The following is a 27,779-nucleotide window of genomic DNA, read 5'->3' as shown; positions in this document are numbered from 1 at the left end:
TATATGGAGGATTACTTTCTTAAAAATCCTTCAGCGAGGGAAGCGAATGTGGCTCAACTGAATAGAGCATCCGCTTACCATATGGAGGGTCCAGGGTTTGAAACCCAGGGCCTCCTGACCTATGTGGTAAGCTGGCCCATGTGCAGTGCTGCTGCATGCAAGGAATGCCATGCCACACTGGGGCTCCCCCGCCTAAGGGTGCCCTGTGTACAAGGAGTGCACCCTGCAAGGAGAGCTGCCCCGCAAGAAAAAAGCACAGCCACCCAGGAGTGGCGCCACACACACAGAGAACTGATGCAGCAAGATGATGCAACAACAACAACAAAAAAAGACGCAATTTCTCATTGCCGCCTGACAATGCAAACAGACACAGAAGAACGAGCAGTGAATGGACACAGAGCAGACAATGGGGGGAGAGGGAAGAGAAATAAAATAAATCTTTAAAAAAAAAAAAAATCCTTCAGCCAAATTTAAGACTCCTTTTTCTAGTTCCAGAAGAAATTTTGTTGTATAAAATAATGTAAAGGTGGTTGCTACCTAGCTGGTTTATTGTAATAAGACAAAGGTAGGTATTATAAAGAATATATAACCTTGAAGAATAGATGGTTGTTACATAAACATTTAGTCTAATTCATTATGTTTTGACATATATATTACAAAGATATTCATGGTAAAAAGGTATTTAAAACTGATTAAAAATAACATTTGAAGTAATTTGAACAGTTAGCCAGCATACACTTAAAAACAGCATTTTTGTCACCCTTCTTCAGGGTCTTAGGTAAATGTAGGGACTACCTATATATTAGAGGCTGGATTATTTTCCTTATTTTCTTGAACTAATATCTTTTTTTATCTAAAGCAGGCTCTGTTGTTTTCATATGTATTACTTCTATTAATAATTGATATTTATCCTTTCCATGGCTGTTAAGCTTGCATTGTGTTAATATTTCACTCTTTTTGGTGATACCTTCTTTGAACTCTGTGTTATAACAGAAAAAAACGCTTGCCTAGGAGTCAAGAAGATTCCAGTGATGGTTGCTAACTGGGCCTTATTAGTGATTGTTATACAGTTTATTCCTGCTGTATATATTCTAAGACTATAATAAAAGTTAACTACACCAGCTGTATTGTTAAGGGAAAATTCCTCCTTCCCCTTTTCTTCATATTTCAAAGTATGTGTAGTTCATATTCATGAAGTAATACTTAGGGATTACTGTCTTAATTCTTTAATTTCACTAATTGAGAGTGTTTAATTCTGAATTGTAAATTAAATGTAATACTTTAACTGGGAATTTTGTTTCCCTAGCCATATCCTGTAAGCGAGAATTCCAAACTTGCCTCTGAGAAAGTGGATGACTATGAGCATGCAGCAAAGTATATGAAGAAAAGTCAAGTAAGATTACCTTTGGTAAGTATTCACTTTTTAAAGTGTTTTATAGAAAATGAAGAAAAAATTAGAAAAAACACATTGCATGGAAATTTAGGCACTGAGTTAGTTCTTCAAATCAGATATACAGTCTACTTCCTCTCAGTTATGATAGCCATATAGAACAAAATATTTTGATGAACTGAGAATGGAGTGCTATATCTGAGGCATTAAGTTCAGCATGGGGAAAAGTTACTGGCTTGGTTTGAAAGTTTCCTTGTTATTTCATGCCCTAGAGCAGGGCTACTTAGAAGTCCAGGCACCTCTAATTCACAAATGTTCCATACATAGAATTCAGGGACCCAGGAACATAGATGATAACAAAATGACACTTTCACTAACTTTTACCTGAAATTTAACTTGTTTTTTTCATTGTGAATGCAAATGCAATAATACAGTACCACAGTGGCATTAGTTTAGCTGTGACTTTGCTGCAGTCAATAGAAATTTGAGATATCTTTAAAACATTTCTGCAGACATCTTAGGATATTACATTCAGCACCTCTTCAAAATTACATTAATTACTCAAACTGCCCCTGTGTCTTCTATTAATAAAGTAACAGTATTAGCACATACAGTAAAATCAGCACATACATTACAATATTTTATTATTTTGATAATTATATTTAAATATAACATTTCTTTTGTACAGTATGTACTCTATTTTGTGATTTCTTTGTAAAAACACAAAAATCATATTCCTTTCTCCAAAGGTATTTGATGTTTCAAGATAGTCTTTAGTTTTTCATTTTACATGTTAAAAATATAAGGTAAATGTTCTTTCCACTTACACACAACACACACGAGTACCCCATGTAAGCATTCACCTTTTGGTTGAGAATCAGTAGATTAGAGAATTTGGCAAGAAGGCAAAAGTGGTAAAAAGATGGCATTAAAAATTAAATTTATTGACTTATTTTTTATGTTCAGGTAATAGTATTAAGGTGTATATTTATTTACAGCAGGGTAGGGTTATTTAGCTACCTTTGTCCATTATTAAAAATAAATATATATTTCCTTCTATACTGAATTTAAATTTTTGTTGTTGTTGTTTTAGGGAACCTTAAGTAAATCAGAATGGGAAGCTACAAGTGAGTATATCATTGTAGGCTTACTGATATTTTTAAAGATTCTATTACAAAGTGATCATTAAAATATGAAAACTCTAGTTTTTCTGGTACATTTTTAGGTTTATGTATGTGTATGCCACACGTAAATACAAATACTTCCCTGTATGTGTCAAATTCCCCCTTTCCTTTACAGCCAAGAGAAAATACATGTGGGATGTTTTTAGCGTAAACTTTCAAGAGCATACTTAAACATTTTTATTGCCTATGTATTACCAAACAGCCATCTGCATTTGGTTGATGTCTTTACCTTAGATTTCTTTTGGAATTTTGGTTTTATAGAATACTTCCATGTATTATATTTGTTTTTGGTCACTCTGATATTGATAGTGAAGGTATAACATTAGACAATGTAGTGAAGCATCAGTGAGCAGGATATTTTAGAGGGGTGTATGTTTGGGAATGGACATGATTCAGAGACATTCTGAAGTGAGGCATCTGTCTTCAGAAGAGAAGTCCGAAAACATGGTTGCAAATCTATGGCAGCTGTTCCCTTAGAAAAGGTATTTCTTAAATAATAAGACTTGAATGTTGAAATGACTCCTTGATCCATGGGCTGCAGAATGGATGTTGTGTTAGCAGGCATAAAAGTAACATTAAGCTCATTATACATCAGAGCTCTCCTGTGACCGGGTGCATTTTCAATGAGGAATAATAGTTTTAAAGGAATCCTTTTTTGAGCAGTAAGTCTTAACAGTGGGCTTAAAATAAGTAAACTATGTAGTAAAATAGATGTGCTGTTATCCAGGCTTTATTGTTCCATTTACAGAGCACAGGCAGAGTAGTAGATTTAGCAATTTGATATTATTGATGTATCCCAAAAAGAAATATTGGATTATGTTTATAAACTGTTTTTTTACCTCTGGGCATATTAGTGTGTTTTGGATTCAGAGGTTTTACCTTTACTTGATTAAATAATGATTAAGGCTTTGATTGGGCCACATCAGTAGGATGCCCTCTTGGTGGTGGGGACTCACAGAGAAAACTACACGGCAGAGCAGGGGGGGGAGTTGGCGTTTTGATGCTGGAGTTTTGAGCTAGATCCCTGGAAGTGAGCACATTACAGGAGAACACAGAGGAATAGAAACGGCTCCTTAGATATGGCAGAAGCCCCAGGAAAGACACAGAGCCATTTTTCTGAGTGTCTACAGCTGGCCTTGTGGAGAGAGCAAAGCAGCTGAGCCCAGAGAGAAATGGAGCCCCAGGAAGAGAGGAACCCATCTTGCCCCAACGTGTGGCAGTAGACTTTGGTGAAGGAAAATTTATGCTTTATGGCCTGGTAACCGTAAGCTTCTACCCCAAATAAATACCCTTTATAAAAGCCAACAGATTTCTGGTATTTTGCATCAGCACCCCTCTGGCTGACTAATACAGGGTCCTTTGATTTTCAGAATGGTAAATGAGCATTGCCTTCAACTTAAAGTCACCAGCTGCATTAGCCCCTAAGTAGAGTCAGCCTGTCCTTTTGTTAGGCTCCAAGGCTGAGCCTTTGAGGATAACCAGAGATGGAGAGAAAAAACTTTAACATGAGAGTTAGGCAGAACTTATATTTATTATTATATCTGCAGAGGTAAAGAGCCAAGATCAGTTTAAAGCAACTCAGGCCTAATTCCCTGAGCCATGGTTTCACTCTTGTTTAAATGTCAGTTTAGCATTTGCTTTAATTATACATTACCTTTTTTATGCATGTGGATGAACATACATAGCTAATTATATAATTATATGATTAGTATTTCAGGAAATCATGCTTGCACATACATGATCAAAAAAGGAGCAGATAACGCCACCCCAGGGTGGGAATTTTACTCTGTTAATTAAGCAAGTTGAAGTGAGGACAGCAAGGGGCTGCTTCTGTGGAGGTCTGGCCAACCGGTTTTCATACTCGCTTCAGCAGGATGTTCCACAAGAAATGGAATTTGGCACCAAAGGAGGGTTGCATCTCATTACCTTCTAATTTACATACAGTTCTCTCCTTTTCTGCTAGCTTGAGACTTTTCTTCTGTGGCTTCCTCACCTGAGCCTTTGTAGAATTAAGGGGGGGTAAGGCCTTGCTCTGGATCAGGCTTTGCCTTACAGGAATGTTGTAGCTGCCTTGATCTCTCCAGACCCTAAAGTTTTCTCCATCTCAGAAATGAGACTCTTTCACTTTGTTGTCATTTGTGTTGACTTGAGTAGCACTTTTAATTGCCTTCAAGAACTTTTCTTTTGCATTTACAACTTGGCTGCCTTCCTCTCTGAGCTTAATCCTTTCTAGCTGTTGATTTAAAGTGAGATGTGGGACTCTTCCTTTCACTTGAACACTCAGAGGCCATTGTAGGGTTATTAATTGGCTTGATTTCAATATTTTGTCTCAGGGGTGTATTTGGCAAGCTGAGACTGTAGGTCACTTTGGCCTGAAACGTCTTCTGACATACTTTTTTTCTTTTTCTTTTTTTTTCTTTATTTTCTTTTAAATGTTACATTAAAAAAATATGAGGCCCCCCATATACCCCCCACTCCACCCCTCCCACATCAACAACCTCTTCCACCACTGGGGCACATCCACTGCACCTGGAGAATACATTCCGGAGCTCTGCTGCACCACATGGACAGGGGTCCACATTGTAGTCCACACTTTCCCCCAGTCATCCAGTGGGCCACAGCAGGGCACACAACGCCCAGCATCCATCCCTGCAGCACCACCCAGGACAACTCCAAATCCTGAAACTGCCCCCACACCATTATCTCTTCTTCCATCTCCCTACCAACAGCAGCCACTGTGGCCACCCTCTCCACATCACTACTACAATTTCTTCCCTTCCTAATCACAATAGTTCCCCAGCAGAACACCAGTAAGTCCACTCCAATCCATCCTCCACTCCTCCATCCTGTGGACCCTGGGATGGTTATATCCACTCCCCCTCTACATCAAGAGGGGGTTTAGATTCCACATGGATGATGGAGGCGATTCTGCTTGCAGCTGCAGGCACTCTTGGCAGTGGCAGTTGACCCTCTTCACCTCCCTGTCAGCTGGCCAGGTCAAGTCCAAGAAACCAAAGGGTAGGAGCCGCACTGACATACTTTTGAATGCTTTAGACTGCTTTGCTTCCTTATCCTCTAGAAGAATCTAGACTGTAGATGATCACTGCCTGTTCTTGTCCATCTACTATGTCAGTCACATTTCAGTTCTCCTAAAAGAAATTGGGACTAGTAAATAAGGAGCAGGAGAGAGTAGCATGACCAAAGTAGTGTTTTAGAAAGAGAGGTATGGCATTCCTTTACAGATAAGGTTGGAAGGACAAGAAGCTAGACAGTTTCGAGGCTGTGATATAGTCTGCCATCAGTCATCTATCCCCGTTCAGAAAGTTCACTCCAGGAGCAAGGGACCATGTTCATGACCTATTATGCTGACTCACTGGTTGAGGGTCCTAGTGCATGCCCTGGACAGCCCTCTGGTGGTTTGAGGGTTTATCATCTTTTCAGGTATTTTCCTACCACAAAGTCTATTCGTATTTTCTTACAAGAGAAAATGGGCTGTACTTCAACGTGATTCAGAATAGGGCCCCTTCAGTTCCTCTAGGTGTTTTTGCGCAAACGCCCTTCCAAGCAGGGGTCGCTGTTGCAAGGGGAGCGTGTGTTGAGGCCTAGACCCGGGCAGGGGTGTTACTGCTTTCAGTTCACTTTACCTACCAGGCTTTCAGCACAACTGGTGGGTGAATTTTAACATGCGTGTTACAGCTGTTCCTTATGTTTCTCCTTATTAGTTTTTATTCTGAATAGAAATTTTAGAGTGCCACTGCCAGTAATTGTAGTACAGGTTAATTGTAGTACAATTTTACCTTTCTTCCTCACTCCCGGTAAAAAGCTATGTATCATAAGATGTTTTTACTCTTAATTGTCTTTGCTTTTGTACTTCTAAATTTTTAGAGTTTAGAGCTATTGAATTGGTTTTCATATGGGCTGAGATGTCACTGAATATTATAATAGGTATAGACCTGTTTTTAAGTAAACATAAATGATCTCATGTCCGCTTAAACATGACTCAGAATAACTGAGGAACTCTTAGGATTTAATGGAATTTTTCCTCTTTAGAAACCTCTTGAGAGCCTAAGAATTTTCACCAAATTATATGAAAAAGATGATTGCTGTTTTATTATAATGAAGATTTGAGAAACCAATCTCTAACACTTATTTCTTTTCTTTTTTAGGTATTTACTTGGTTTTTGCATTTGAGAAGCAGCAGTAAGCACATATGTAGTAGCACCACAACAGCTATTTTCCATCTTACCCAGATTTGAAGGATCCATCTTATATAGATTTGACAACTTTGTTTATTTTAATTATTCTAAATGTGCAGAATGCTGCCAGACACTCCAGCATATAATGCAACAGTTGCTGTCAGTGACAGACAAACTTTTATGTGTGTATAAAAATGAGTTGGGACCTTTGTCTTTAAAAATCTATTTTTAAGTAATGTTCTGAGGATTCCAGTGGCCTCTACTGTTAGCTCATAAAAATTATAGTATGACTTGTTAAAGCAGCTGAACTCTTTCCACAATGCTCTGATTAGTTCCATCTCAGTTTACAATATTAAATTTTTTGTAGTTATGGAATTGGTGAAGGAGCATACTGGTTTGCCTGTGTGCACTCATTTATGTAGTTCTCTCTTATATAGTGTTTTTCTAGATTAAGTAGATTCTGTTCTGTACAATTGAATAAGTGTTCAATGTGTGTTACTAAAGTAAAAACGTTAAAACACAGTTCTAGATGGTCATACAATTCTAGACAAGTCTTTTAGCTATAATTTTAGCTACTTATTGTATTTCAGTATAAATAATTACTGCTTTAATTTGCCAATATGCTATAATTCTGGAAGTGGTTAGAATATATTAAATGGCAGCATAGAATTGTTTTGGAGTTTTGGGGCTTTCTCTTAAGGTTTCATACCATAGCAATCAATGTTTCTAGTTATTAAGAATGTAATTAAACATGCTTACATTTCTTATTGGACAAAGATGTTATAGTTATTTTTCTCAGGACATAATGAAAATCTTTTCTGTAAACCTACTGTGCATTTTTCTCAAATTTACAATTGGAACTACAATAGGGTATAACTATAAAGGAAGCAGATAGATGGATAGATTAATTTTCACTAATGTTAGAACTAGGTAGGTTACTGATACTAGGTGCTATAGGTCATTTACACCCTTCAGCTCTCCCCCCCAAAAGCATTATTTATTCCTCTGTTACAACATCAGTACTTTGCACAGTAGGATCCAGTGTTTAATCTCCATCAAAAAATTTTATTTGCCATTTTAGACACATTATAAGGGTCAGCTCTGGCTCCTTGCTTGACTACTCTGCCAGAACTGACACCTACATGAGCTGTTGTCCTTACTTTGTAGCACAGTTTAGAAAACTTGCTAGAGCAAAGCAGTTAGGTACTTAGCAATTATTCTTCTAAAAATAATTTATTTAAAGCATGGTTTAAAAAGATATTACATTCTATACTTACCTGGAGTACTTTTTAAAAAAGTAGTCTCTTAGTTTATATATGTTACTTGTTTATGGTGTTATAATAACAAACTTTCTAGGAAGAGAATATGGGTTTCCTTCTAAAATCTGTATCGTCCAAAGTGTTAGCAGTTTATAAAAATGGACATTGAGTCTTTTGGACTTCCGTGATGGTTTGCCCTAAGTTATTTGGGTAAATAAGTAGTAGTTCATCTAACTATGGTGGCTGTCATTAGCTAGGAAAGCTTTGGTAATGGTGCTCAGAAGGTGGGGAAGCTTACCTTTTACTATTTTATATTCAGGTTCATTTTGGTTCTGGGGAAAGTGATAGAAAGTATTTTAATAGTTTGGTAAAGAACAAAAAGCTTTATTATTTAATATCACTGTTCTAATTGTATGGTCTTAGTTAATTCTAATCAGGTAATACATATTTTTAGCCCCCTTCTAAGCTTACACTCCATGGATAAATTGGGAGAGAAAAGAATTCCTCCAGGGATGGAGTAATTGGTAATAGTATGGATAAGAGAGAAAACACAGGTAAAGCCCCAGGGACTTTCTGTGAGTAGAGAAGAGCAAAGAGCTACTAGAATGGATCTGAGAAGTGCCTTCAGACAGGGCACTCTGTTTAAAGACCCTCAGAGAAGATGAAGTTAAGGCATTTACCCTTTCCCTTGACTTCTATTTCGTTGCCTTCACTTCTTTTCTCTCTACTTCCCCACATCTCCTTACTGCAGTTAAATGTCTGGGCACTAACTCTAGAAAAGTGGCTCAGGAAGAATGTTAGGAAAAGACCTGGAGAAAGCAGCCCATGCCTACCATCTCTCTCCCATCACCAAAATAAAATCTGGTGAGACTTTGCCCTACATACTCTGCAGGCTGAATGTTCAGTGGTTTTCCTTTCAGGGCTAGTAATTATTGTAAAAGAAACAGAAGGATTTTTCCCAAATCATGGCTTGTGACCACCAGAAAGAATGCTTCCTCCTAGCTTAGTAATCTAGACAGTTCGTGGAAACAATACCTGGCCTTTCCCAGAATTACCTTTCAATTTATCCTCCAAGGAGGAAATTAGAAATGAGGACCAACTTTAGCCATTTATGGAAGTGACGCAGCCTGAGATTGGAAGAAAGACCTGGGGACATAACTGGATAAGAAAACTGAAGTTGAATTCTTTGGGCCCAGAACACATTAAAAGAAGGGTACTTACATGGTCACAGCGTTCAGGGAGAGAAACTGGCTGTGCTTCTAATTGCATCCAAAAGAGAGGTGTTGTCACCTGCAGTGGGTACAGTCTGCCAGTAGTGATGGATGGCAGTGTGCTGTCAAGCAATTCTGGTTCAGATTACTTACCAGATAAATTTTCTTTGAGGGAAAGAAGGCATTGATTAGAGACTTGGACTTATGTTAAGTAATCTTATAATAACTCTGAAAGGTAGATTATCACTACAGTGAATTTTCTTCCCCTACTTGCTTACTTGGGAATACAGAGCTAAGACTCCTGTCCAAATTCGAGTGGTAATACTGTTCATAGAGGGTCACAGCAGGGATGTACGTAGTGGGATTGGCTTCCAGGTGTGGCAGTAGAAAAGCATGAAAAAGATGTCAGCCAGCACATGTCCTGTATTTCCAATCCCTGTAGCTCTTCTTGGGATTTCCTTTTCAGCCTGACTTGGCATATTGCCATTATGATTTTGATAGGTATTCACAGACCCTTCTGAACAAGATTTGGCTTCTTGTGTAGGTCAGTCACCAGGCAAAAAATGCCAGTGTGAATATTCTAGCCACTAAACTTTCTTTAATTTTGCCTTGTTAATGAACTGACTTTTTGTTGTCTGCCCTAGGCTTTGTGTGTTTGGGTTATCATTAACTAGTCACTAAAGTGGTCTCTAGGTCTTCAGAGTAGAGGCCAGATCCAGGGTACCAAAATACCTGTGATTTGGCCCATTGACATCAGTGTAGGATGACACCACATCCCTAGCTGACTCCTGGAGTTTCAGCGGTTTGGTTCTGAAACTTCATGGAAGTATAATGCAAAGAAGTCAGTGAATGTTCACAAATAGAATATATAATCAGAACTCAGATCAAGAAAAAGTATTACCAGATCCCAGAAGCCCCTGTCATACTCCCTTCCAATGATCACCGTCCTAAGGATAACCACTATGCAATAGCTGTCACTAGTTTTGTCTGTTTGGGACATTTTATGAATACAATCAAACCGTATGTATTCTTTGTATCTGGTTTCTTTTGCTCAACATTGTGTTTGTGAGATTTTGTTGCATGTACTTGTACATGGTTCATTCTTGTGTCTGAATTGAATTCCATTGTGAATAAACACAGTTTACTTATCCAGTGGGTATTTGGTTCATTTTCAGTTTGGGAGTTATTATTAATAATATTTCTCCAAATACTTCTAGTACATAAATTTTAGTTCACCTCAGGTTCAGCTTTGCCAGATACTGCCAAACACTTTTCTAAAGTTCTAGTTGCTCCATATGCTCACCAGTACTTGGTAGTGTTACTCTCTTTCAATTTAGTAACTCTGGTCAGCATATAGTGGAAACTCATTGTGGTTTTAGTTTTCATTTTCTCTGATGATTAACAAGATTGTGTACTTTTCATGTGCTTATTAGTATCCTCATATGCTTTTGAGTATCCTCTTATGAAATACCTCTTCAAGTTTCTGCCCACTTTTTATTAAATTCTTTTTCCTATTGATTTGTTGGTTTTTAAAAAACATCTATTCTGAATACAAGTCCTTTTGTTGAATGTATATGTTGTGAAAATATATTTGATGAGAAGCTTTTAATGTTTTTTTTTTTTACCTTTTTCCCCTCTTAGCTCTTAATTATTAATGTCCAGTTCACCAATTTTCTCCTTTATAGTAGGCATATGGAATCTTTGTCTACTCCAAGGTCATGAAGATATTCTTCTCCTTTTTTCTTAAATGCTTTTTGTTTTACCTTTAGCATTTAAATCAGAAATCTTACTGAATTGATTTTGCTCATAGTGTGTGGTAGGATTTAAATAAGTTTTCTCTTATAGATATCCAGCTGATGTAGCACCTCTAGAAAAATAAATCTCTTCCTGGCATTACCACAGTTTTCCCTTTGTTATATAGAAGGTGATCATATATATGTGTGTTTCTGGACACACTGTTAAGTTACACCAGTAGTAACACACTCTCTTAATTATCTTTATAATGGATCTTCATATCAGGTAGATCCATGTTCTCCATGTCTGTTCTTTTTCTCGGCTATTCTTGGTTATTTGTATTTCCTTAGGAATTTTAGAATCAGCTTATAGGCAGAGCAATCTTGATATGCCATCCTCAATACCCAACCACTATTGAACTGCATCAACAATTTTTGACAGACTTTAAGAGTAATTTATTCTTCTCCCCCTAAATGTTGCCACTTAATGAGACATTCCTAAGACATTTGCCAGCATCACATTAACGAACAGGACCCAAGCAACCTCTTGAGACTAAGATTTATAGGTACGTAGAAAATTCAGCTGTTCCTTTCCTTAGCAAGATTTAGTTCTTCAATCCATTAACACAAGATGTCCTTTCATATATTTAGGTCTTTGATTTCTTTTCAGTATTTTGAGGCTTTCTGTCTATAAGACCTTTACATACTTGGTTAGATTTATTTCCAAATATTTGACTCTTAGTTGTAAATGGAATTTTTTTTCTTGCTTTCCTCTTTAGATTGTTCATAACTAGTGTATAGAAACATGACTCAATTTTAGATGTTGGTCTTTTACCCCACCACTTTTCTGAATTCATTAGTTCTAGTAGCTTCATTGTAGATTTTATAGGATTTTTTTGTATATAGGATATCACCTGCAAATTTTGAAAGTTTTACTTCTTTCCCTCCAATTTGGATATTTTTTATTTGTTGTCTAATTGCCCTGACTAGAACTTCCAGTACTACGTTAAATAACAGCAGTGACACTGGTCATCGTTGTCATGTTCCTAATCTTAGAGGGAAAACTTTCAGTCTTTAACCACTAAATATAACAGTATCTATAGGATTTTCATATATACCCTTTATCATGTTGAAGAAGTTTCCTTGTGTTCCTAGTTTTCTTTTTTTTTTTTTAAAGACTTTTATTTCTTTCTCTCCCCTTCCCCCCACCCTGTTGTCTGCTCTCTGTGTCCATTCTCTGTGTGTTCATCTCTGTCCACTTGCATTCTTGTTAGGCAGTACCGGGAATCTGTCTCTTTTTGTTGCATCATCTTGCTGCATCAGCTCTCCATGTGAGCAGCGCCACTCCTGGGTGGGCTGTGCTTTTTTTTTTCCCCCCACAAGGGGCGGCTCCTTGCGGAATGCACTACTTGCAAGTGGGGCATCCTTATGTGGGGGGCATCCCTGTGTGGCAGGATATTCCTTGCGTGTGGCAGCACTGTGCGTGGGCTAGCTCACCACACAGGCCAAGAAGCCATGGGTACCAAACCTTGGACCACCTATGTGGTAGGTGGATGCTCTTTCGGTTGAGCTACATCCCCTTCCCATGTACCTAGTTTTGTTAAGTTTTATATCAAGAACAGGTGCTTGGTTTTGTCAAATGCCTTTTCTGCATCAGTTGAGATGATCCTGTATGTTTTTTGTCCTTCATTCTTCCACTCTTTAATACTGAACCAGGCTTGAAAAGTGAGGATGTTCTTATGCATTTTCCGAGCCTGCATCTTATCCTGTTTTAGTAAAGATATTGTTTTCTAAACTGTTCCTTCTACATAGGTGCTTTTGAATGCCCAGCTTTTTCTCCCAGGCTTAGTGTATTCCATTATATGTTCAACTATAATCATTTGCCCCAGTGGCTGTGGAGTGATCACTGGCCTTACAGTGTTTTCAAGCAATGTCTGCTACTCTTCCACCCTGAAAGGTGCCAAGATGGTGAAACAGATGTTTGCCTTCTGTCTTTCAGACAGGTTAGAACAAGCATACACAATAATTTGTGAATAAGTTCTGCTCTGCTTCCTTTGGATCCCACACTGGGAACTGAGGCTTGGTTGTTGTAAACATTTGACTGTTTCCCAGAGTTGTGATAAAGTTGTTTCTGACAGATTTTGTTTTTCAGTTTTTCTGTAGGAGGATGGGAGAGTGGAGCTACCTACTTTGCCATCCTTCTGACTACACTCCAATGTTTCAATGTATCTTACCTCAAAAGAAAAAAAAAGGACTGTAAACAAATATTGAACTCTTGTTCATTGCATGATTGCTGAAATGTTGGGGGGAAAGTGTTCTGGTGTCTTGTCCTTACACTTTTGAAATACATAAAAATTATAGTGACTCATAAATGTTTAGGGTGATAGATAAATGTATAGATATGTAATAAAGTAAAGAAAAAAGTTTATTGTAGAATCATGTTGGTGAGTGTATAAATGTTTACAGTAGAATTTGAACTTTGTTTTAAATTTTTCATAATAAAATGGTTGAAATAAAATAATAGCCCATAAATATTAGAGGCATACCTTCAAAATGGCTGGAAATTGCCAATCCCACGATATAGGATTTAAAATGGTAGTTTTCACTCTCTGTTAGAGGACTAGCTCTAAAAACCTTAAAACATAAAATCTGCCTGATTTCCCAAAACCCCAAATGCCTACATGGCTTATTTATTCAAGCTTTCATTTTGCATTAATTGCTAAGATACAAAAAGATGGAAGATAATAGTTTTAAGATAAAAACATTTTTTGTCTGAACAAAATCCTTGCCAACATGAAAGGATAATGGAGACGAAAGGTCTCAAAGTCACATAGGATTGCTTTATAGAAATGTTTAATCCAATTTTCTAAAGTGTAGTGGACAGCAACAAAATCTTGCATTCAGCTGCCCATCACATTTTAATATGAATGTTTGAATCATAATAAAATGCTTCCCATTTTACTGTTGTATCAATTCAAGATAATACAGTGGAAAGAGCCCTGAACCCTTAGCCTCACATCTACCCAAGAGACTCTTCCACCCCATACACACCCTTGTGAAGACCTCTGAGATCCAATTTATTTTTCTACCAGCCTGTTACCCAAATTACTCATGCCTTTCCTCTCACTTTTGGGAAATAATGTCTGAAAACTTCCTAAATTCTATGAAAGAGGTGAATCTTATTCAAAAAGTTCAGTGAACTCTTAAGTAGTTCAAACTCAGAGATCAACATCTAGATACATTTTAATCAAACTGTCAAAAACCACAGGACAATCTTGAGAGCAGAGAGATATGTAACTTGTTACATATAAAGAATCCTTGTAAGATTAACACCCAGTTTCTCATTAGAAACCATTAAAGCCAGAAGGCTGTAGCATGACTAACTTAAAGTGCTGCAAAGTGGAGGAAAGGGGGATATCAACCAGGAAATATATATCCAGCAATTTGTCCATTAAAAATGATGTAGGGATGAGGATGTGGCTCAAGTAGTTGGGTGCCTACCTATGACGTGGGAGGTCCCGGATTTGGTTCCCAGTGCCTCCTAAGAAGACGAGCAAGTCAGTGAGCTGATGAAAGAAGATGACATAATTAGGAGACAAAATGAGACACAACAAGCTGGGAACGGAGGTGGTTCAAGTGATTGGGCACCTCCCTCCCACATGGGAGGTCCTGGGTTTGGTTCCCAGTGCCTCCTAAAAAGATGAGCAGACACAGTACACAGCAGACAAATAAAATGAACAGGCAGTGGGCGCAAATAAGGTGGAGGGGTAGAAATAAATCTTTTATAAAGAAATGATGTAGATGTCACCCCCAGTCAAGGTGGTGGAGTGAGATGCTTCAGGGCTGTTTCCCCCACAGGAGTTTTGAACCAGCAAGAACCAATAGAAATAGTTTTCTGAAAGTTCCAGAAAAGTTAAAAGACTGCATCAACAGGGCGAGCACCGAGTCAAGAAAAGGGAAACTTAAAAATGGGAGGATCTCCTGGCATCCTGGTTGGCCCATCCCCATCCCCTCACAAGCTCAGCATGGAGCCAGCACACACTACCAGTGTGGATCCCTGGTCCTGGTTGCAGAGGGAGCAGAGTACCCTAATGCACATACTGGGAGCCTGTACATTTGGCCCAGTCCGTCTAGTAGTGGCCTGAGAGACTTGTCACAGAGTTTGCCCTGCATGTAAAACACAGCTCAGAGAACACTCGTATGGCATGCTGTGAGAGAGCAATCAAGTGGTCGTCTGGGGCAAGGGATTGCTGGCTATAGAATATACAGTGCAGGGACTAGGACAATGAGGAAACCATTTCCTAGGGGAGAGAGGGACAGTCCCGTTACATGAATGAGGTATTAACTAGAGCCAAACGCACAAGTCCAAGACAAGACATTCACGGAAAGGACCAGGAAGGCCCCTACCATTTTGGCCTAGAGATATTCTTTAAACTCTATATGGATAAACTCTGAAGGAGAGGACTTGCACAGGTCAATCAGTAGAGACTGGGAAAGATGTTTTCTTTTTTTTTTTTTATTAGCTCCTCATATTCAAAGAAAGATGTGTCATAACATTGACTGGATTCCAGCAGTAACACTAAAATATCAAAATTTCTGGTTTTCAACAAAAGATTACAAAACATACAAAGAGAAAGTAAAGTATTATAAACCATCAAAGAGGAGGATCAGACATAGAATATTCCAGGCAAAGACTTTGTGTATATGTATGGATATAATTTAATATTGAGATGAAAACACTTAAAAAATCTTAAGAAAGGGATGCAGATTTGGCTCAATGGATAGAGCATCCACCTACCACATGGGAAGTCCAGGGTTCAAACCCTGGGCCTCCTTGACCCATGTGATGAGCTGGCTCATGCACAGTGCTGATGTGGGCAAGGAGTGCCATGCCACACAAGGGTGTCCCCTGTGTAGGGGAGCCCCACACGCAAGGAGTGTGCCCTGTAAGGAGAGCCGCCCAGCGTGAAAAAAGCACAGCCTGCCCAGGAGTGGCACCGCACACATGGAGAGCTGACGCAGCAAGATGACGCAACAAAAAGACACAGATTCCGGGTGCCACTAACAAGAATACAAGCGGACACAGAAGAATACACAGTGAATGAACACAGAAAGCAGTCAACTGGGGGGGCGGGGGGCGGGGAAGGGGAGGGAGGGAAAAGAGAGAAAGAAAGAAAGAAATCTTTAAAAAATATCTAAGAGATAGATACTGGATTATGCACATTACAAAAGTTTTTAAAATTATTTAAAACGATTTTTAACACCAATTTTTTAAAGAGGACAATTTAGATTACAAATCAATTTTATTGATAAAGTATAAACCCACCCAAAGTGTACAATCAGTGGTATTCGGTATAGTCACATAGTTGTATATTCACCATTTCAGTCATTCACCATTTCAGCATTTTCATTATTCCAGCACTATTAAATGACATAAAACAAACTCATCACCTCTCAATCTCTCTATGCTTCCCCTACCATACGTAGCTGCTATTCTGTTTCCGTCTATTTGTATTTATATTTTATGAAAACAGTCATATATGCAATGTCACCTATATCCCTATTTTACATGAGGTTTCACAGTTCCATGTTACATTTTTAGCTTTCCTTCTAGTGATATACAGGACCTTAGACTTTCCCTTTCAACCACAGTCATACCCGTATAATAGCTCTGCTAGTTACAAACTATTATGTGCTTAAACCATTTCTATTCATTTCTAAGGATTTACAAACAACCTTTTTACCAATTCTGCACAGGTTAACCCTTGGTTTTCAAGTCTCTTCCACCCTATTTTCTGGTGACCAATATTCTAGTTATTAACTCCATGAATGTACACAATATATTTAGTTCATAATAGTGCAATCATAAATATTTGTCCTTTTGTGTCTGGCTTGCTTCACGCAACATAATGTCCTCCAGGTTCATCCGTGTTGTCATATGCTTCAGGACTTCATTTCTTCTTATCACTACATAATATTCCACCATGTGTATACACCACAATTTAACACCCAATTGATGGAGCCCTGGGAAATTTTGGCAGAAATGAATAATGCCACTTTGAACATTGGTGTGCAGAAGTCTGTTCATGTCACTGCTCTTAGTTCTTCTGGGTGTAAGCCATTACTAGGCCACATGACAAGTTTATATTCAACTTCCTTAGGAACTGCCAAACAATCCTCGACAGTGCTGTACCATTCTACATTCCCACTAAAAGCGAATCAACATTCCTAACTCTCCACACTTAGTTTTTTGGCTTTCTAATAGTGGCCATTCTGATAGGTGTGAAATAAAAGTAGTTTTGATTTTCATTTTCCTAATCACTAGTGATGGTGAACATTTTTTCATGTGTTTTTTTTTCACCATTGTATTTCTTCTTAGGACATAGGTCTTTTCAAGTCTTTTGCCCACTTTTTATTTGGGTATTTTGTTTTTTTTATTGTTGAGTTGTATGCACTCTTTATATATCATGGATATTAAACCCTTATCAGTTATATAATTGCTAAATTTTTCTCCCATTGAGTCAGCTGCCTTTCCACCCTTTACATCTTTGTGCTATTACCATGCTGGGTACTTTTGTTTTTCTTTTTACCATGGTAGCTAAATAAAATAAAAATAAATAAAGCATATTATGTCTTTTTTTTAAAGATACATAATCACAAAAAATGTTTCATTAAAAAATATAAGAGGCTCCCATATACCCCACTCCTCCCACATCAACAACCTCTTTCATCATTGTGGCACATTCATTGCATTTGGTGAATACATTTTGGAGCACTACTGCACCATGTGGATTATAGATTACATTGTAGTTTACATTTTTCCCCAGTCCAGTGGGTTATGGCAGGATATATAATGTCCTGCATCTGTCCCTGCAATATCATTCAGGACAACTCCAAGTCCTGAAAATTCCCCCACATCACATCTCTTCTTCCCTCTCCCTGCCCTCAGCAACTACCGTGGCCACTGTCTCCACATCAATGATAGAATTTCTTCCATTGCTAGAGTCACAATAGGGTTTTTTTTTTTTTTAAGATTTTTTAAAATTTCTCTCCCCTTTCCCCCCCCCCCCCCCAGTTGTCTGCTCTCTATGTCCATTCGCTGTGTGTTCTTCTGTGACCACTTCTATCCTCATCAGGGGCACCAGGAATCTGTGTTTCTTTTTGTTATGTCAGCTCTCTGTGCATGCAGCACCATTCTTGGGCAGGCTGCACTTTCTTTCATGCTGGGCGGCTTTCCGTCCGGGGTACACTCCTTATGAGTGGGGCTCCCCTATGTGGGGGACACCCCTGCACGGCACAGCACTCCTTGCACACATCAGCACTGCACATAGGCCAGCTCCACATGGGTCAGGGAGGCCCGGGGTTTGAACCATGGATCTCCCATGTGGTAAGCGGATGCCCTATCCATTGGGCCAAGTCTACTTCCCACAATAGTTCTTATAGTAAAATACCAGCAAGTCCACTCTAATCTGTATTTTATTCATCCTGTGGACCCTGGGATAGTGATGTCCACTCCACCTCTAAATCGAAAGGGGGCTTAGATCCCATATGGCTGATGGATGCGATTCTCCTGCTTGCAGTTGTAGACACTCTCGGTTCCCTGGTGTAGTGGTTGACCATCCTCACCTCTCTGTTAGCTGACTTGGGTAAGTCCAACAAACCAGAGTGTAGGTGTTACAACTCTGCTGAGGCTGAGGGCCCAGCTGACACATGGACAGTCCAGAAATTCAAGTCTCCTGAGTATACACCAACCCCAGCACCAACCACAGGTTCAGTAAAAGTGACAGAAAAAGCATATGTAGAAAGGTCACATCTGAGTCCAACTCCATCACACTCAGGAGCACAAATTCTGAATTAGGGTCCACTGGCAAGGCACTGAACTCCAGAGCCATCTGCCATGACTGTAGAACCTGGGTGTCTCTGTAGCCCTCAGGAGCACCAGCTCCTGGGATTGTATCTACTTCGGCTGTCTCTAGGATCCTGCTGAGACATGCATAAGTGTGACCCCTCTGATGACCTCCCAACTCATTTTGAAATCTCTTAACCATATAAACTCATTTGTTTTTACCATTTCCCCCTTTTCTTCAAGGTCTTTTTTTCTAGTTGTATCACCAGCTGGTGATTGGTAGTAATCCCTCAGTGCCAGGGAGGCTTATCCCTGGGAGTCATGTCCCATACTGGGGGGAAGATAATGCATTTACATGTTGAGTTTGGCTTAGAGAGTGGCAACATTTGAGCAACATGGAGGCCTCAGGCGGTAACTCTTAGGCATGCTGCAGCTGAAGGCCTGGTTGGAATTTCAGGCACCCAGGCTCATAAGCATAGTCATCAGTATCAAGGGCCCATCATTGGACCATCCTTTTTCACTGGTCTTTGCCGTTGCAATTGGGGGATTGTTGCTGTTCTACTGGGGAATGTGACAGCTCCCCTAGTTAGGAACTCAACACTCCCTCAGTTGTCATGTAACTCTACCTACTATGACAATACCCAACGAATACCCAAACATTTTTACATACCCTATATACATGCCCTGGAGAACTCTCTCCCACCCAGGCATCCCCCATCAATGACACCTCACACCAGCGCTCCTCCCCTGCCATAGTTGAACCCCTCTGTGATCCAAAACTTCTTAAAAAATGAAGCCTTATATATTGATAAACTCAATTAGTAGGAAAATGAAATAGTAATGATAGGTTTAAAGGTTAGACATAGAATACATACTAATTTAGAAAAACTACAATACAGTAAGTAATATGCTTTAAAGTCAAAGTCCTCCAACCTTGCTCTTTTTTAAGCAGACATTTTTGGCTATTCAGGGCCCCTTACCCTTCCAAATAAATATGATAATTGGCTGTTCCATTTCTGCACAAATGTTGCTGGGATTTTTATTGGCATTGTGGTGAATCTGTAAATCAGTTTGGGTAGAATTGACATCTTAATGATTTTCAGTCTTCCAACCCATGAACACAACGTCCTTCCTTTTAACTCTTTTACATTTTTTTAAGCAATGTTTTGTAGTTTTTTGAATACAGGCTCTTTTTGTCCTTGGTTTATTCCTAAATATTTGATTCTTTTTATTGCTATTATAAATGGATTTTTTTTTCTGATTTCCTCCTCAGACTGCACATAAGTCATTATAGAAACGCTATTGACTTTTATGCATTAATCTTGTATCCTGCCACTTTGCCAAACTCATCTGTTAGTTCTTTTAATAGCTTTATTTTGGATTTTTCAGGATTTTCTAGATATAGGAGCATATCATCAGCAGATAGTGTAAGTTTTACTACTTCCTTTCCTATTTGGGTGCCTTTTATTTCTTTAACCTAATTGCTCTACTAGAACTTCAAGAACAATGTTGAATAACAATGGTGGCAGTGGGCATCCTTGTCTTGTTCCTGATGTCAGCAAGAAAGCTTTCAGTCTTTCACAGTGGAGTACAATGCTAGCTGTAGTTTTTTCACATAAGCAGTTTGTTGAGAAAGCTTCCTTAGATTCCTATCTTTTGGTGTGTTTTTAATCAAGAAAGTGTGCTTATTTTGTCAAATGCCTTTTCTGCATCAATTAAAAGGGATCATGTGATTTCTTTTCTTCAATTTATCAGTGTGGTTTATTACACTAACTGATTTTCTTGTGTTGAACCACCATTGCACACCTGGGATAAAATTCACTTGGTTGTGTTGTATAATTCTTTTAATGTGCTTTTGGATTCAATACGCAAGTATTTTGTTTAGGATTTTTGCATCTATATTCATTAGGGATATTGGTCTGTAGTTTTCTTTTTTCTTACTATCTTTATCTGGTTTTGGTATTGGGGTGATGTTGGCTTCATAGAAAGAGTTTGGTAGCATTCTTTCATGTTCGAATTTTTGGAAAAGCCTGAACAAGATTGGTATTAGATCATCTTTGAATGACTAGTAGAATTCACCTGTGAAGCCAACTGGTCCTGGTCTTTTCATTTTTAGTATGTTTTTGATGACCATTTCAATCTTTTCACTTGTGATTGGTTTGTTGGGATCTTCTGTTTCTTCTAGGGTCAGCGGTTCATGTATTTCTAGGAATATGTCCATCTTGTCTAGATTGTCTAGTTTTTTGGCATACATTTGTTCATAGTATCTTTTTATGATCTCTCTTATTTCTGGGGGTTAGTGGTAATGTTCCCCCTCTCATTTCTTATTTTATTTGCATTTCTCTCTCTCTTTTTTTGTCAATCCAGCCAAGGGTTTGTTGACTTTGTCGATCTTCTCAAAGAACCCTCTCTTGGTTTTGTTGATCATCTCTATTGGTTTTATTTATTTATTTATTTATTTATTATTTATTTATCTGCCCCCTCCTTGTGGCTTCCTTGCTGTCTGCTCTCTGTGTCCATTCGCTGTGCATTATTCTGTGTCTGCTTGTCTCCCTTTGTTGTATCATCTTGCTGCACTGGCTCTCCATGGGCCCAAATGTTAGACAGGAGTCCAATCACTTGAGCCACAGCCACTTCCCTCTATTGTATTTTGTTTTTGTTCTTGATTTCACTTGTTTCTGCAATTGGGATTAGATTGTTGTTCTTTTTCTAGTTCCTCTAAGTATGTGGTATGCAGGTCTACAATTTTAGCTCTTCTTTTTTAATGTAAGCATTGAGGGCTGTAAATTTCCCTCTCAGCACTGCCTTTGCAATGTCCCATAGATTTTGATTTACTGCTTTCTCATTTTCATTCACATCAAGATATTTGCTGAGTTCTCTTGTAATTTTTTTGACCCACTGATTACTTAAGAGTGTGTTGTTTAATTTCCATATATTTATGAATTTCCCCTTTTGTGTCCATTATTGATTTCCAGCTTCATTCCATTCTTATCAGACAGTATTTTGTATAATTTCAATCTTTTAAAATTTATTGAGTCTCGTCTTGTGAACCAACAAAGGATTCATGAGTGCTTGAAAAGAATATATATACTGCTGTTTTGGGGTACAGTGTTCTCTAGATGTCTGTTAGCTCTATATGTGTTCATTCATCATATTATTCAAGTTCTCTCTTTACCCTCTTTCCAGATATTCTGTCCAATACAGAGGTGGTATATTGAAGTCTTCAACTATCATTGTAGAGGCATCTTCTTCTCCCTTTGGCTGTGCAGTGTGTGCCTCTTGGGGCACTCAGGTTAGGTGCATAAATATTTATTATAGTTATTTACTCTTGGCAAATTGCCCCTTTATTAATATAAAATGACCTTCTTCATCCCTTATAACAGTTTTGCTTTTAGAATCTACTTGGGGGAAGCAGTTGTGGCTCAACTGATAGAGCATCTGCCTACCATATGGAGGGTCCAGGGTGTGATTCCCAGGTCCTTCTGACCTGTGTGGTGAGCTGGCCAGCAGCACTGCATGTAAGGAGTGCTGTGCCATGCAGGGGTGACTCCCACATAGGGGTGCCCCACATGCAAGGAGTGCGCCCCACAAGGAGAGCCACCTGGCGTGAAAAAAGTGTAGCCCGCCCAGGAGTGGTGCCGCACACATGGAGAGCAGACGCAGCAAGATGACGCAACAAAAAAAAGCGACAGTTTCCCGGTGCTACATAACAAGAATGCAAGTGGACACAGAAGAACACACAGCAAATGGACACAAAGAGCAGACAACAGGGGGGAAGGGAAGAGAAATAAGTAAAATCTTAAAAAACTACTTTGTCCTATATTAGTATTGCTACTACAACTTTTTTGGTTATTATTTGCATGGAATTTCTTTTTCCAACCTTTCACCTTTAACCCAGTTGTGTCCTTATATCTCAGGTGAGTCTCTTGTAGACAGCATATAGATGCCGCATATTTTTTTCCATTCTATTAGTCTATTTTTTTCTTTTGGTTGAAAACTATTTTATTTTTTAATTTTATCAAAGTGTATAATCCATACATGAACATACATAAATAAGAAGTGTATAGTAAAAGTTGTAAACTTACAAAACAACTATGCATAACATCATACAGGGGTCCCGTACATCACCCCATCACCAATGCCTTGCATTTTGTGAAACATTTGTTACAAATTATTAAAGAATATTATCAAAATATTACTACTGACTATTAGTCCATAACTTATATTTGGTGTATTTTTTTTCCACCAACCTGTGTTTTTTTTTTAGGTACCAGGCCCACTGGCTGAACCTTGGACCTCACATGTGGGAGGAGGCCAACACTCAGCCACCGAGCCACACTGGCTCTCAAGTTGGCTCCCTCATCTGTTTACTCATTGTTTGCCCACTGTCTGCTCATTGTTTGTTTTTGTTTTTTGTTTCTTTAGGAGATACCGGGAACCAAACCTGGACCTCCCACATAGGAGGCGGGCACTCAGCTGCCTGAGCCACATCGGCTTCCTGCTCAGTTTTCCTCTGTCATTGTTTTGTTTGGTGTCTGCTCATTGTTTTTGCTCGCTGTCTGTCTGTCAGTTTCTTTAGAAGGCACTGGGAACCGAATCTGGGACCTCCCATGTGGGAGGCAGGTGCTCAGCTGCTCTAGCCACATCTCTTCCACCTATTTTTAAAATATACTTTTACTACAGAGGTTGTAAGCTTACAAAACAATTGTGCACATGTGTAGAATTCCCATACAAAACCCTTTCACCAACACACTACACCGTGGTGGAATATTTTTTATAGACTATGAGATAATTTCATAAGACTATATTAGCACCAACCATGGTCCATAGCGTACATTCAGCACACTTATTTCCATACCCCCATTATCCACACAGTACATCTTTGCCATTGATGCAAGAATCTTACAGTACTGTTGTCCACCACAGTCCATAGGTCACACCAATCGTCCATGCTTCTCCACATTCCCTCCACCCTGCAATAGTGACATACATCCACTCTAGCTCACAGAAGGAGGCTTTTGCAATTGTATCATCAGATACAATTCTTGTCCACTCTGGGTTCACTGCATTATTCCTTCCCTAGATTATCCTCTACCTTTCTTTCAATTGACATTTACATCCCTAGACTACCTTTTCAGCAGCAATCCCACTTATAAACCAGCTGCTACTCACTATAATGTGTTACCATCAGCTCTACCCATTTCTACACTTTTACAGTCAAGTTAATTAAAACTTCTACATACATTAAGCATCAGTAGCCCTTCTTAGCCTTTTTATCTCCTAATAACTTATTCTCTAGGTTTTAACTCCATGTGGTTCTTCTTCATATTTAGTTCATGTTAATGAGACCATGAGATATTTGTCCTTTTGTGTCTGGTTCCTTCACTTAGCATAATGCCTTCAAGATTCACCCATGTTATCATACGTGTACCAATTTCATTTCTTATTACAACATAGTATTTCATCATATGTATATACCACATTTTGTTTATCCATTCATTGGCTGATGGACACTTCAGTTGTTCCCATCTTTTGGCAATTGTGAATAATGCTGCTACATACATCAGTGTGCAGGTGTCTGTCCATATCACATTTTCAGTTCTTCTGGATATATTCCTAGTAGAGGAATTGCTGGATCATATGGCAGTTTTTTATTTAGCTTTCTGAGGAACCACCGAACTGTTTTCCACAGAGGCTACACCATTTTACAATCCCACACACAGTGGAGGAGTGTTCCTATTTCTCCACATCCTGTTTTCTGTTTTTTAAATAACGGCCATTCTATGCAGTGTTAGGTGATATCTCATTATCATTTTGATTTACATTTCCCTAATAGCTGGTGATATTGAGCATTTTTTCATGTGCTTTTTGGCCATTTGTTTCCTCTTTGGAAAAATATCTTTAAATTTTTTGCCCATTTTTAAATTGAATTGCTTGCTCTTTTACAGTTAAGTTGTTAATCTATGTCTTTTCATTGGGGAGTTCAAGTCATTAACATTCAGTGCTATTCTGTAAAGGCATTACTTCATTTTCCTTTGGCTTTCTGTGGTCTTATCTTATATTCATCTGTCTTTTATCCTTTAATTTGCTCTTCTTAATCATCTTCATTTCTATACTATTCTTCAAGTCTCTTTTCTCCTTTCAGGCTGCTGTACTCCATTTAGTATCTCTTGTAATTCTGGTCTTTTGGTAACATACTCTGTCAATTTTTGTCTGTGATGACTTTGAACTCACAGTCATTTTTGAAGGACATTTTTGCTGGATACAGTATTTTTGACTGGCAAGTTTTCTATTCCAGTATTTTAAATACTTCATACCTCTTTCTTCTTGCCTCCATGGTTTCTAATGAGAGGTCAGCACTTAATCTAATTGAAGTTTCCTTGTATGTGATGCTTCAGGAGAAGACTTTTAATAATAAATGGTCCTAACTACATTCAATTAGCCAAAGAAAAACAGAACAAAGAGCTAAAGGAAAGAAGGAAAATGATAGACATACACAAAGAGAAATGGAAATTATGAAAAGTGACAAATAGAGATTAAGGCCACAGTAACAGAAATTTAAAATTCCCTGGCAGTGTTCAACAGAAGACTGGAGCACACAGAGAGAAAAATGAACTTGGAAGATAGGATAATTTAAATCACCCAGTCTAAGGACTAGAAAGAGGAAAGAATGAATAAAAAGCCAGAGAACCTGTGGGATACCGTCAAGTATACCAATATATGTATTGTGGGTGTCCCAGCAGGAAAAGAAAGGAAAGGGCAGAAAGAACATTCAAAGATAAAAAGGCTAAAAACTTCCCAAATTTAATGAAAGACATGGACATACATATGAAGACACTTGACGAACTTCAGTGAGTATAAATCCACATAGAGGCAATCATGTCTTATTATGATTAAAGTATTGAATCCCCAAAATAGAGAATTCTGAAGGCCACAAGATAGAGGCAACATGTCATATAAAGGAGGCATCAATAAGAATAATTGTGGATATCTCTGGAAACCATGGAGGCAAGAAGGCAATGGGAAGACAATTTATAGCAATAAAAAATAAAAAAATTCCAAGAATTCTGTATCCAGCAAAACTGTCTTTCAAAAATGAGGACATGGGTAGCAGATGTAGCTCAAGTGGTTGAGTGCCTGTTTCCCATGTATGAGTTCCCAACTTTGATCCCCAGTACCTCCTAAAAAAAAAAAAAAAAAGGTAAAAGACCCAACTCCCATTGGGGAGCAGAGGTCCTGGGTTCAATCCCTTGTACCTCCTAAAACAAAATGACGGCAGGATAAGACATTCCCAGATAAAAGCTGAAGGAGTTTGTCACCACTAGATTGGCACTATGAGAAAGACAAAGCTAGTTGTGCAGATTGAAAGGAAAAGGCACAAGACAATAGACTGAAATGATATAAAAAATGAAGATCTTGGTAAGATAATGATGTGGGTACATATAAATACCAGCACTATTCTTTTTAATGTAAGAGTTTATAGCTGTAAGTTTCCTTATGAGTACTGCCATCAATGTATCTTATAAGTATGGTATAATGCATTTTTGTTTACATTCATTCAGCAATAAAAGTATATGAGCTATCAAGATATAAGAAGACAAGGAAGACTCCTAAAGGCATATTACTAAGTGAAAGAGGCCAATCTGAAAAAAACTTGATAGTGTATGATTTCAACTATCTGACATGGAAAAGGCAAAACTATAGGGCCAGTAAAAAGATTAGTGATTTCCAGGAGGTTCAGGGCAAGGGATAAAGGATGGATATGTGGAGCACGGGAATTTTTTTAGGGCAGAGAAACAAACTGGTTGATACTGCAATGGTAGATCATGACTTTGGAACCCACTGAGTTATACAACAAAAAGAGTGATTGTTGGGGATTGAATCATGCCCCCCCAAAAAAACATGTTCAAATCCAAACCCCTCAACCTGTAGATGTGAACCCTCTTGTTGATAGGACCATTAACAATATTCTTAGTGGAGGTGTGGGCTTATTTTTGAATAGGATCTTTGAAGCTCCTATTTAGCTGAGGCCAAATTGAGCCAGGATAGGCCTTACTCCATACAACTGGAGATCTTGTAAACAAAGGAAATTTGAGTGCTGTCGTATCAGTAGAAGCCAAAAGGCAGCAAAAATCAGAAGATAAGAAAAAGGAAGGAAATAATACAGATAAGAGTGGAAATAAATGATGTAGAAAACAGAGAAAGTGAATGGAATCAATGATTCTTAGAAAAAAAAAAAATCAACAGAATTCCCAAACTTGTAACTAGACTGACCAACGAAAATAAAAAGAAAAGACACAAATTACCAAAATGGGTAATAACAAAGGAATTTACTAATAGAAATGAAAAGGATTATAAGGGAATAATATAAACAACTTTATGTTAATAAACAACATAGATGAAATGAATAAATTACTGTAAAGGCAAAAGGATACAAAAATACTGAAACTGACTGAAGAAATAGAAAATCTGAATAGATCTGTAACAAATAGAGAAATTGAGTTAATAATTTTAAAAATCCTTACAAAGAAAACACAGGCTCAGAATGCTTTACTGGTGATTTCTATCAAATATTTAAAGAAGAAATAATACCAATCCTTCACAAACTCTTCCAGAATATAGAGGAGTGACTATTTCCTGACTCATTCTATGAGGCCAGTATGTCCCTAATACCATATGAAAATTACGGACCAATATATCCTATGAAAATAAATGCAAAAATCTTCAACAAAACACAAGCAATTGAAATCCATCAACATATAGAAAAGGTTATACACATCATGATCCAATAGGATTTATACCAGGAAAGCTATGGCATTTTAACACTAGAAAATCAGTTAATGTTATACATTATAGTAGAGTAAATAACAAAACCATGTGATCATCTCAGTACACAAAGCACTTTACAAAATCCAAAATCCCCTCATGATAAAAACCCAGCTAACCTGGAATATAAGGAG

At 38.2% G+C, this 27,779-nt stretch overlaps 1 protein-coding gene across 3 annotated transcripts in view; it reads left to right on the top strand.

The window, feature by feature from the left end:
• The window catches only part of RNMT (RNA guanine-7 methyltransferase), a 57,413-nt gene extending 47,025 nt beyond the window's left edge, over positions 1–10,388 (top strand). For all 3 annotated transcript variants that reach the window (XM_004470018.5, XM_058277260.2, XM_012529620.4), the window contains 3 exons: positions 1,307–1,408; positions 2,484–2,517; positions 6,741–10,388. In XM_004470018.5, the coding sequence (XP_004470075.2) occupies positions 1,307–1,408; positions 2,484–2,517; positions 6,741–6,778 (174 nt within the window). In that variant the 3' untranslated portion in view covers positions 6,779–10,388. The remainder of the gene's footprint in view (positions 1–1,306; positions 1,409–2,483; positions 2,518–6,740) is intronic.
• Positions 10,389–27,779: the final 17,391 nt, after the last annotated feature.

Source organism: Dasypus novemcinctus, chromosome 16, assembly GCF_030445035.2.
Source record: "Dasypus novemcinctus isolate mDasNov1 chromosome 16, mDasNov1.1.hap2, whole genome shotgun sequence".
Lineage (NCBI taxonomy): Eukaryota > Metazoa > Chordata > Mammalia > Cingulata > Dasypodidae > Dasypus > Dasypus novemcinctus.
This window is presented reverse-complemented; position numbering and strand designations above follow the sequence as displayed.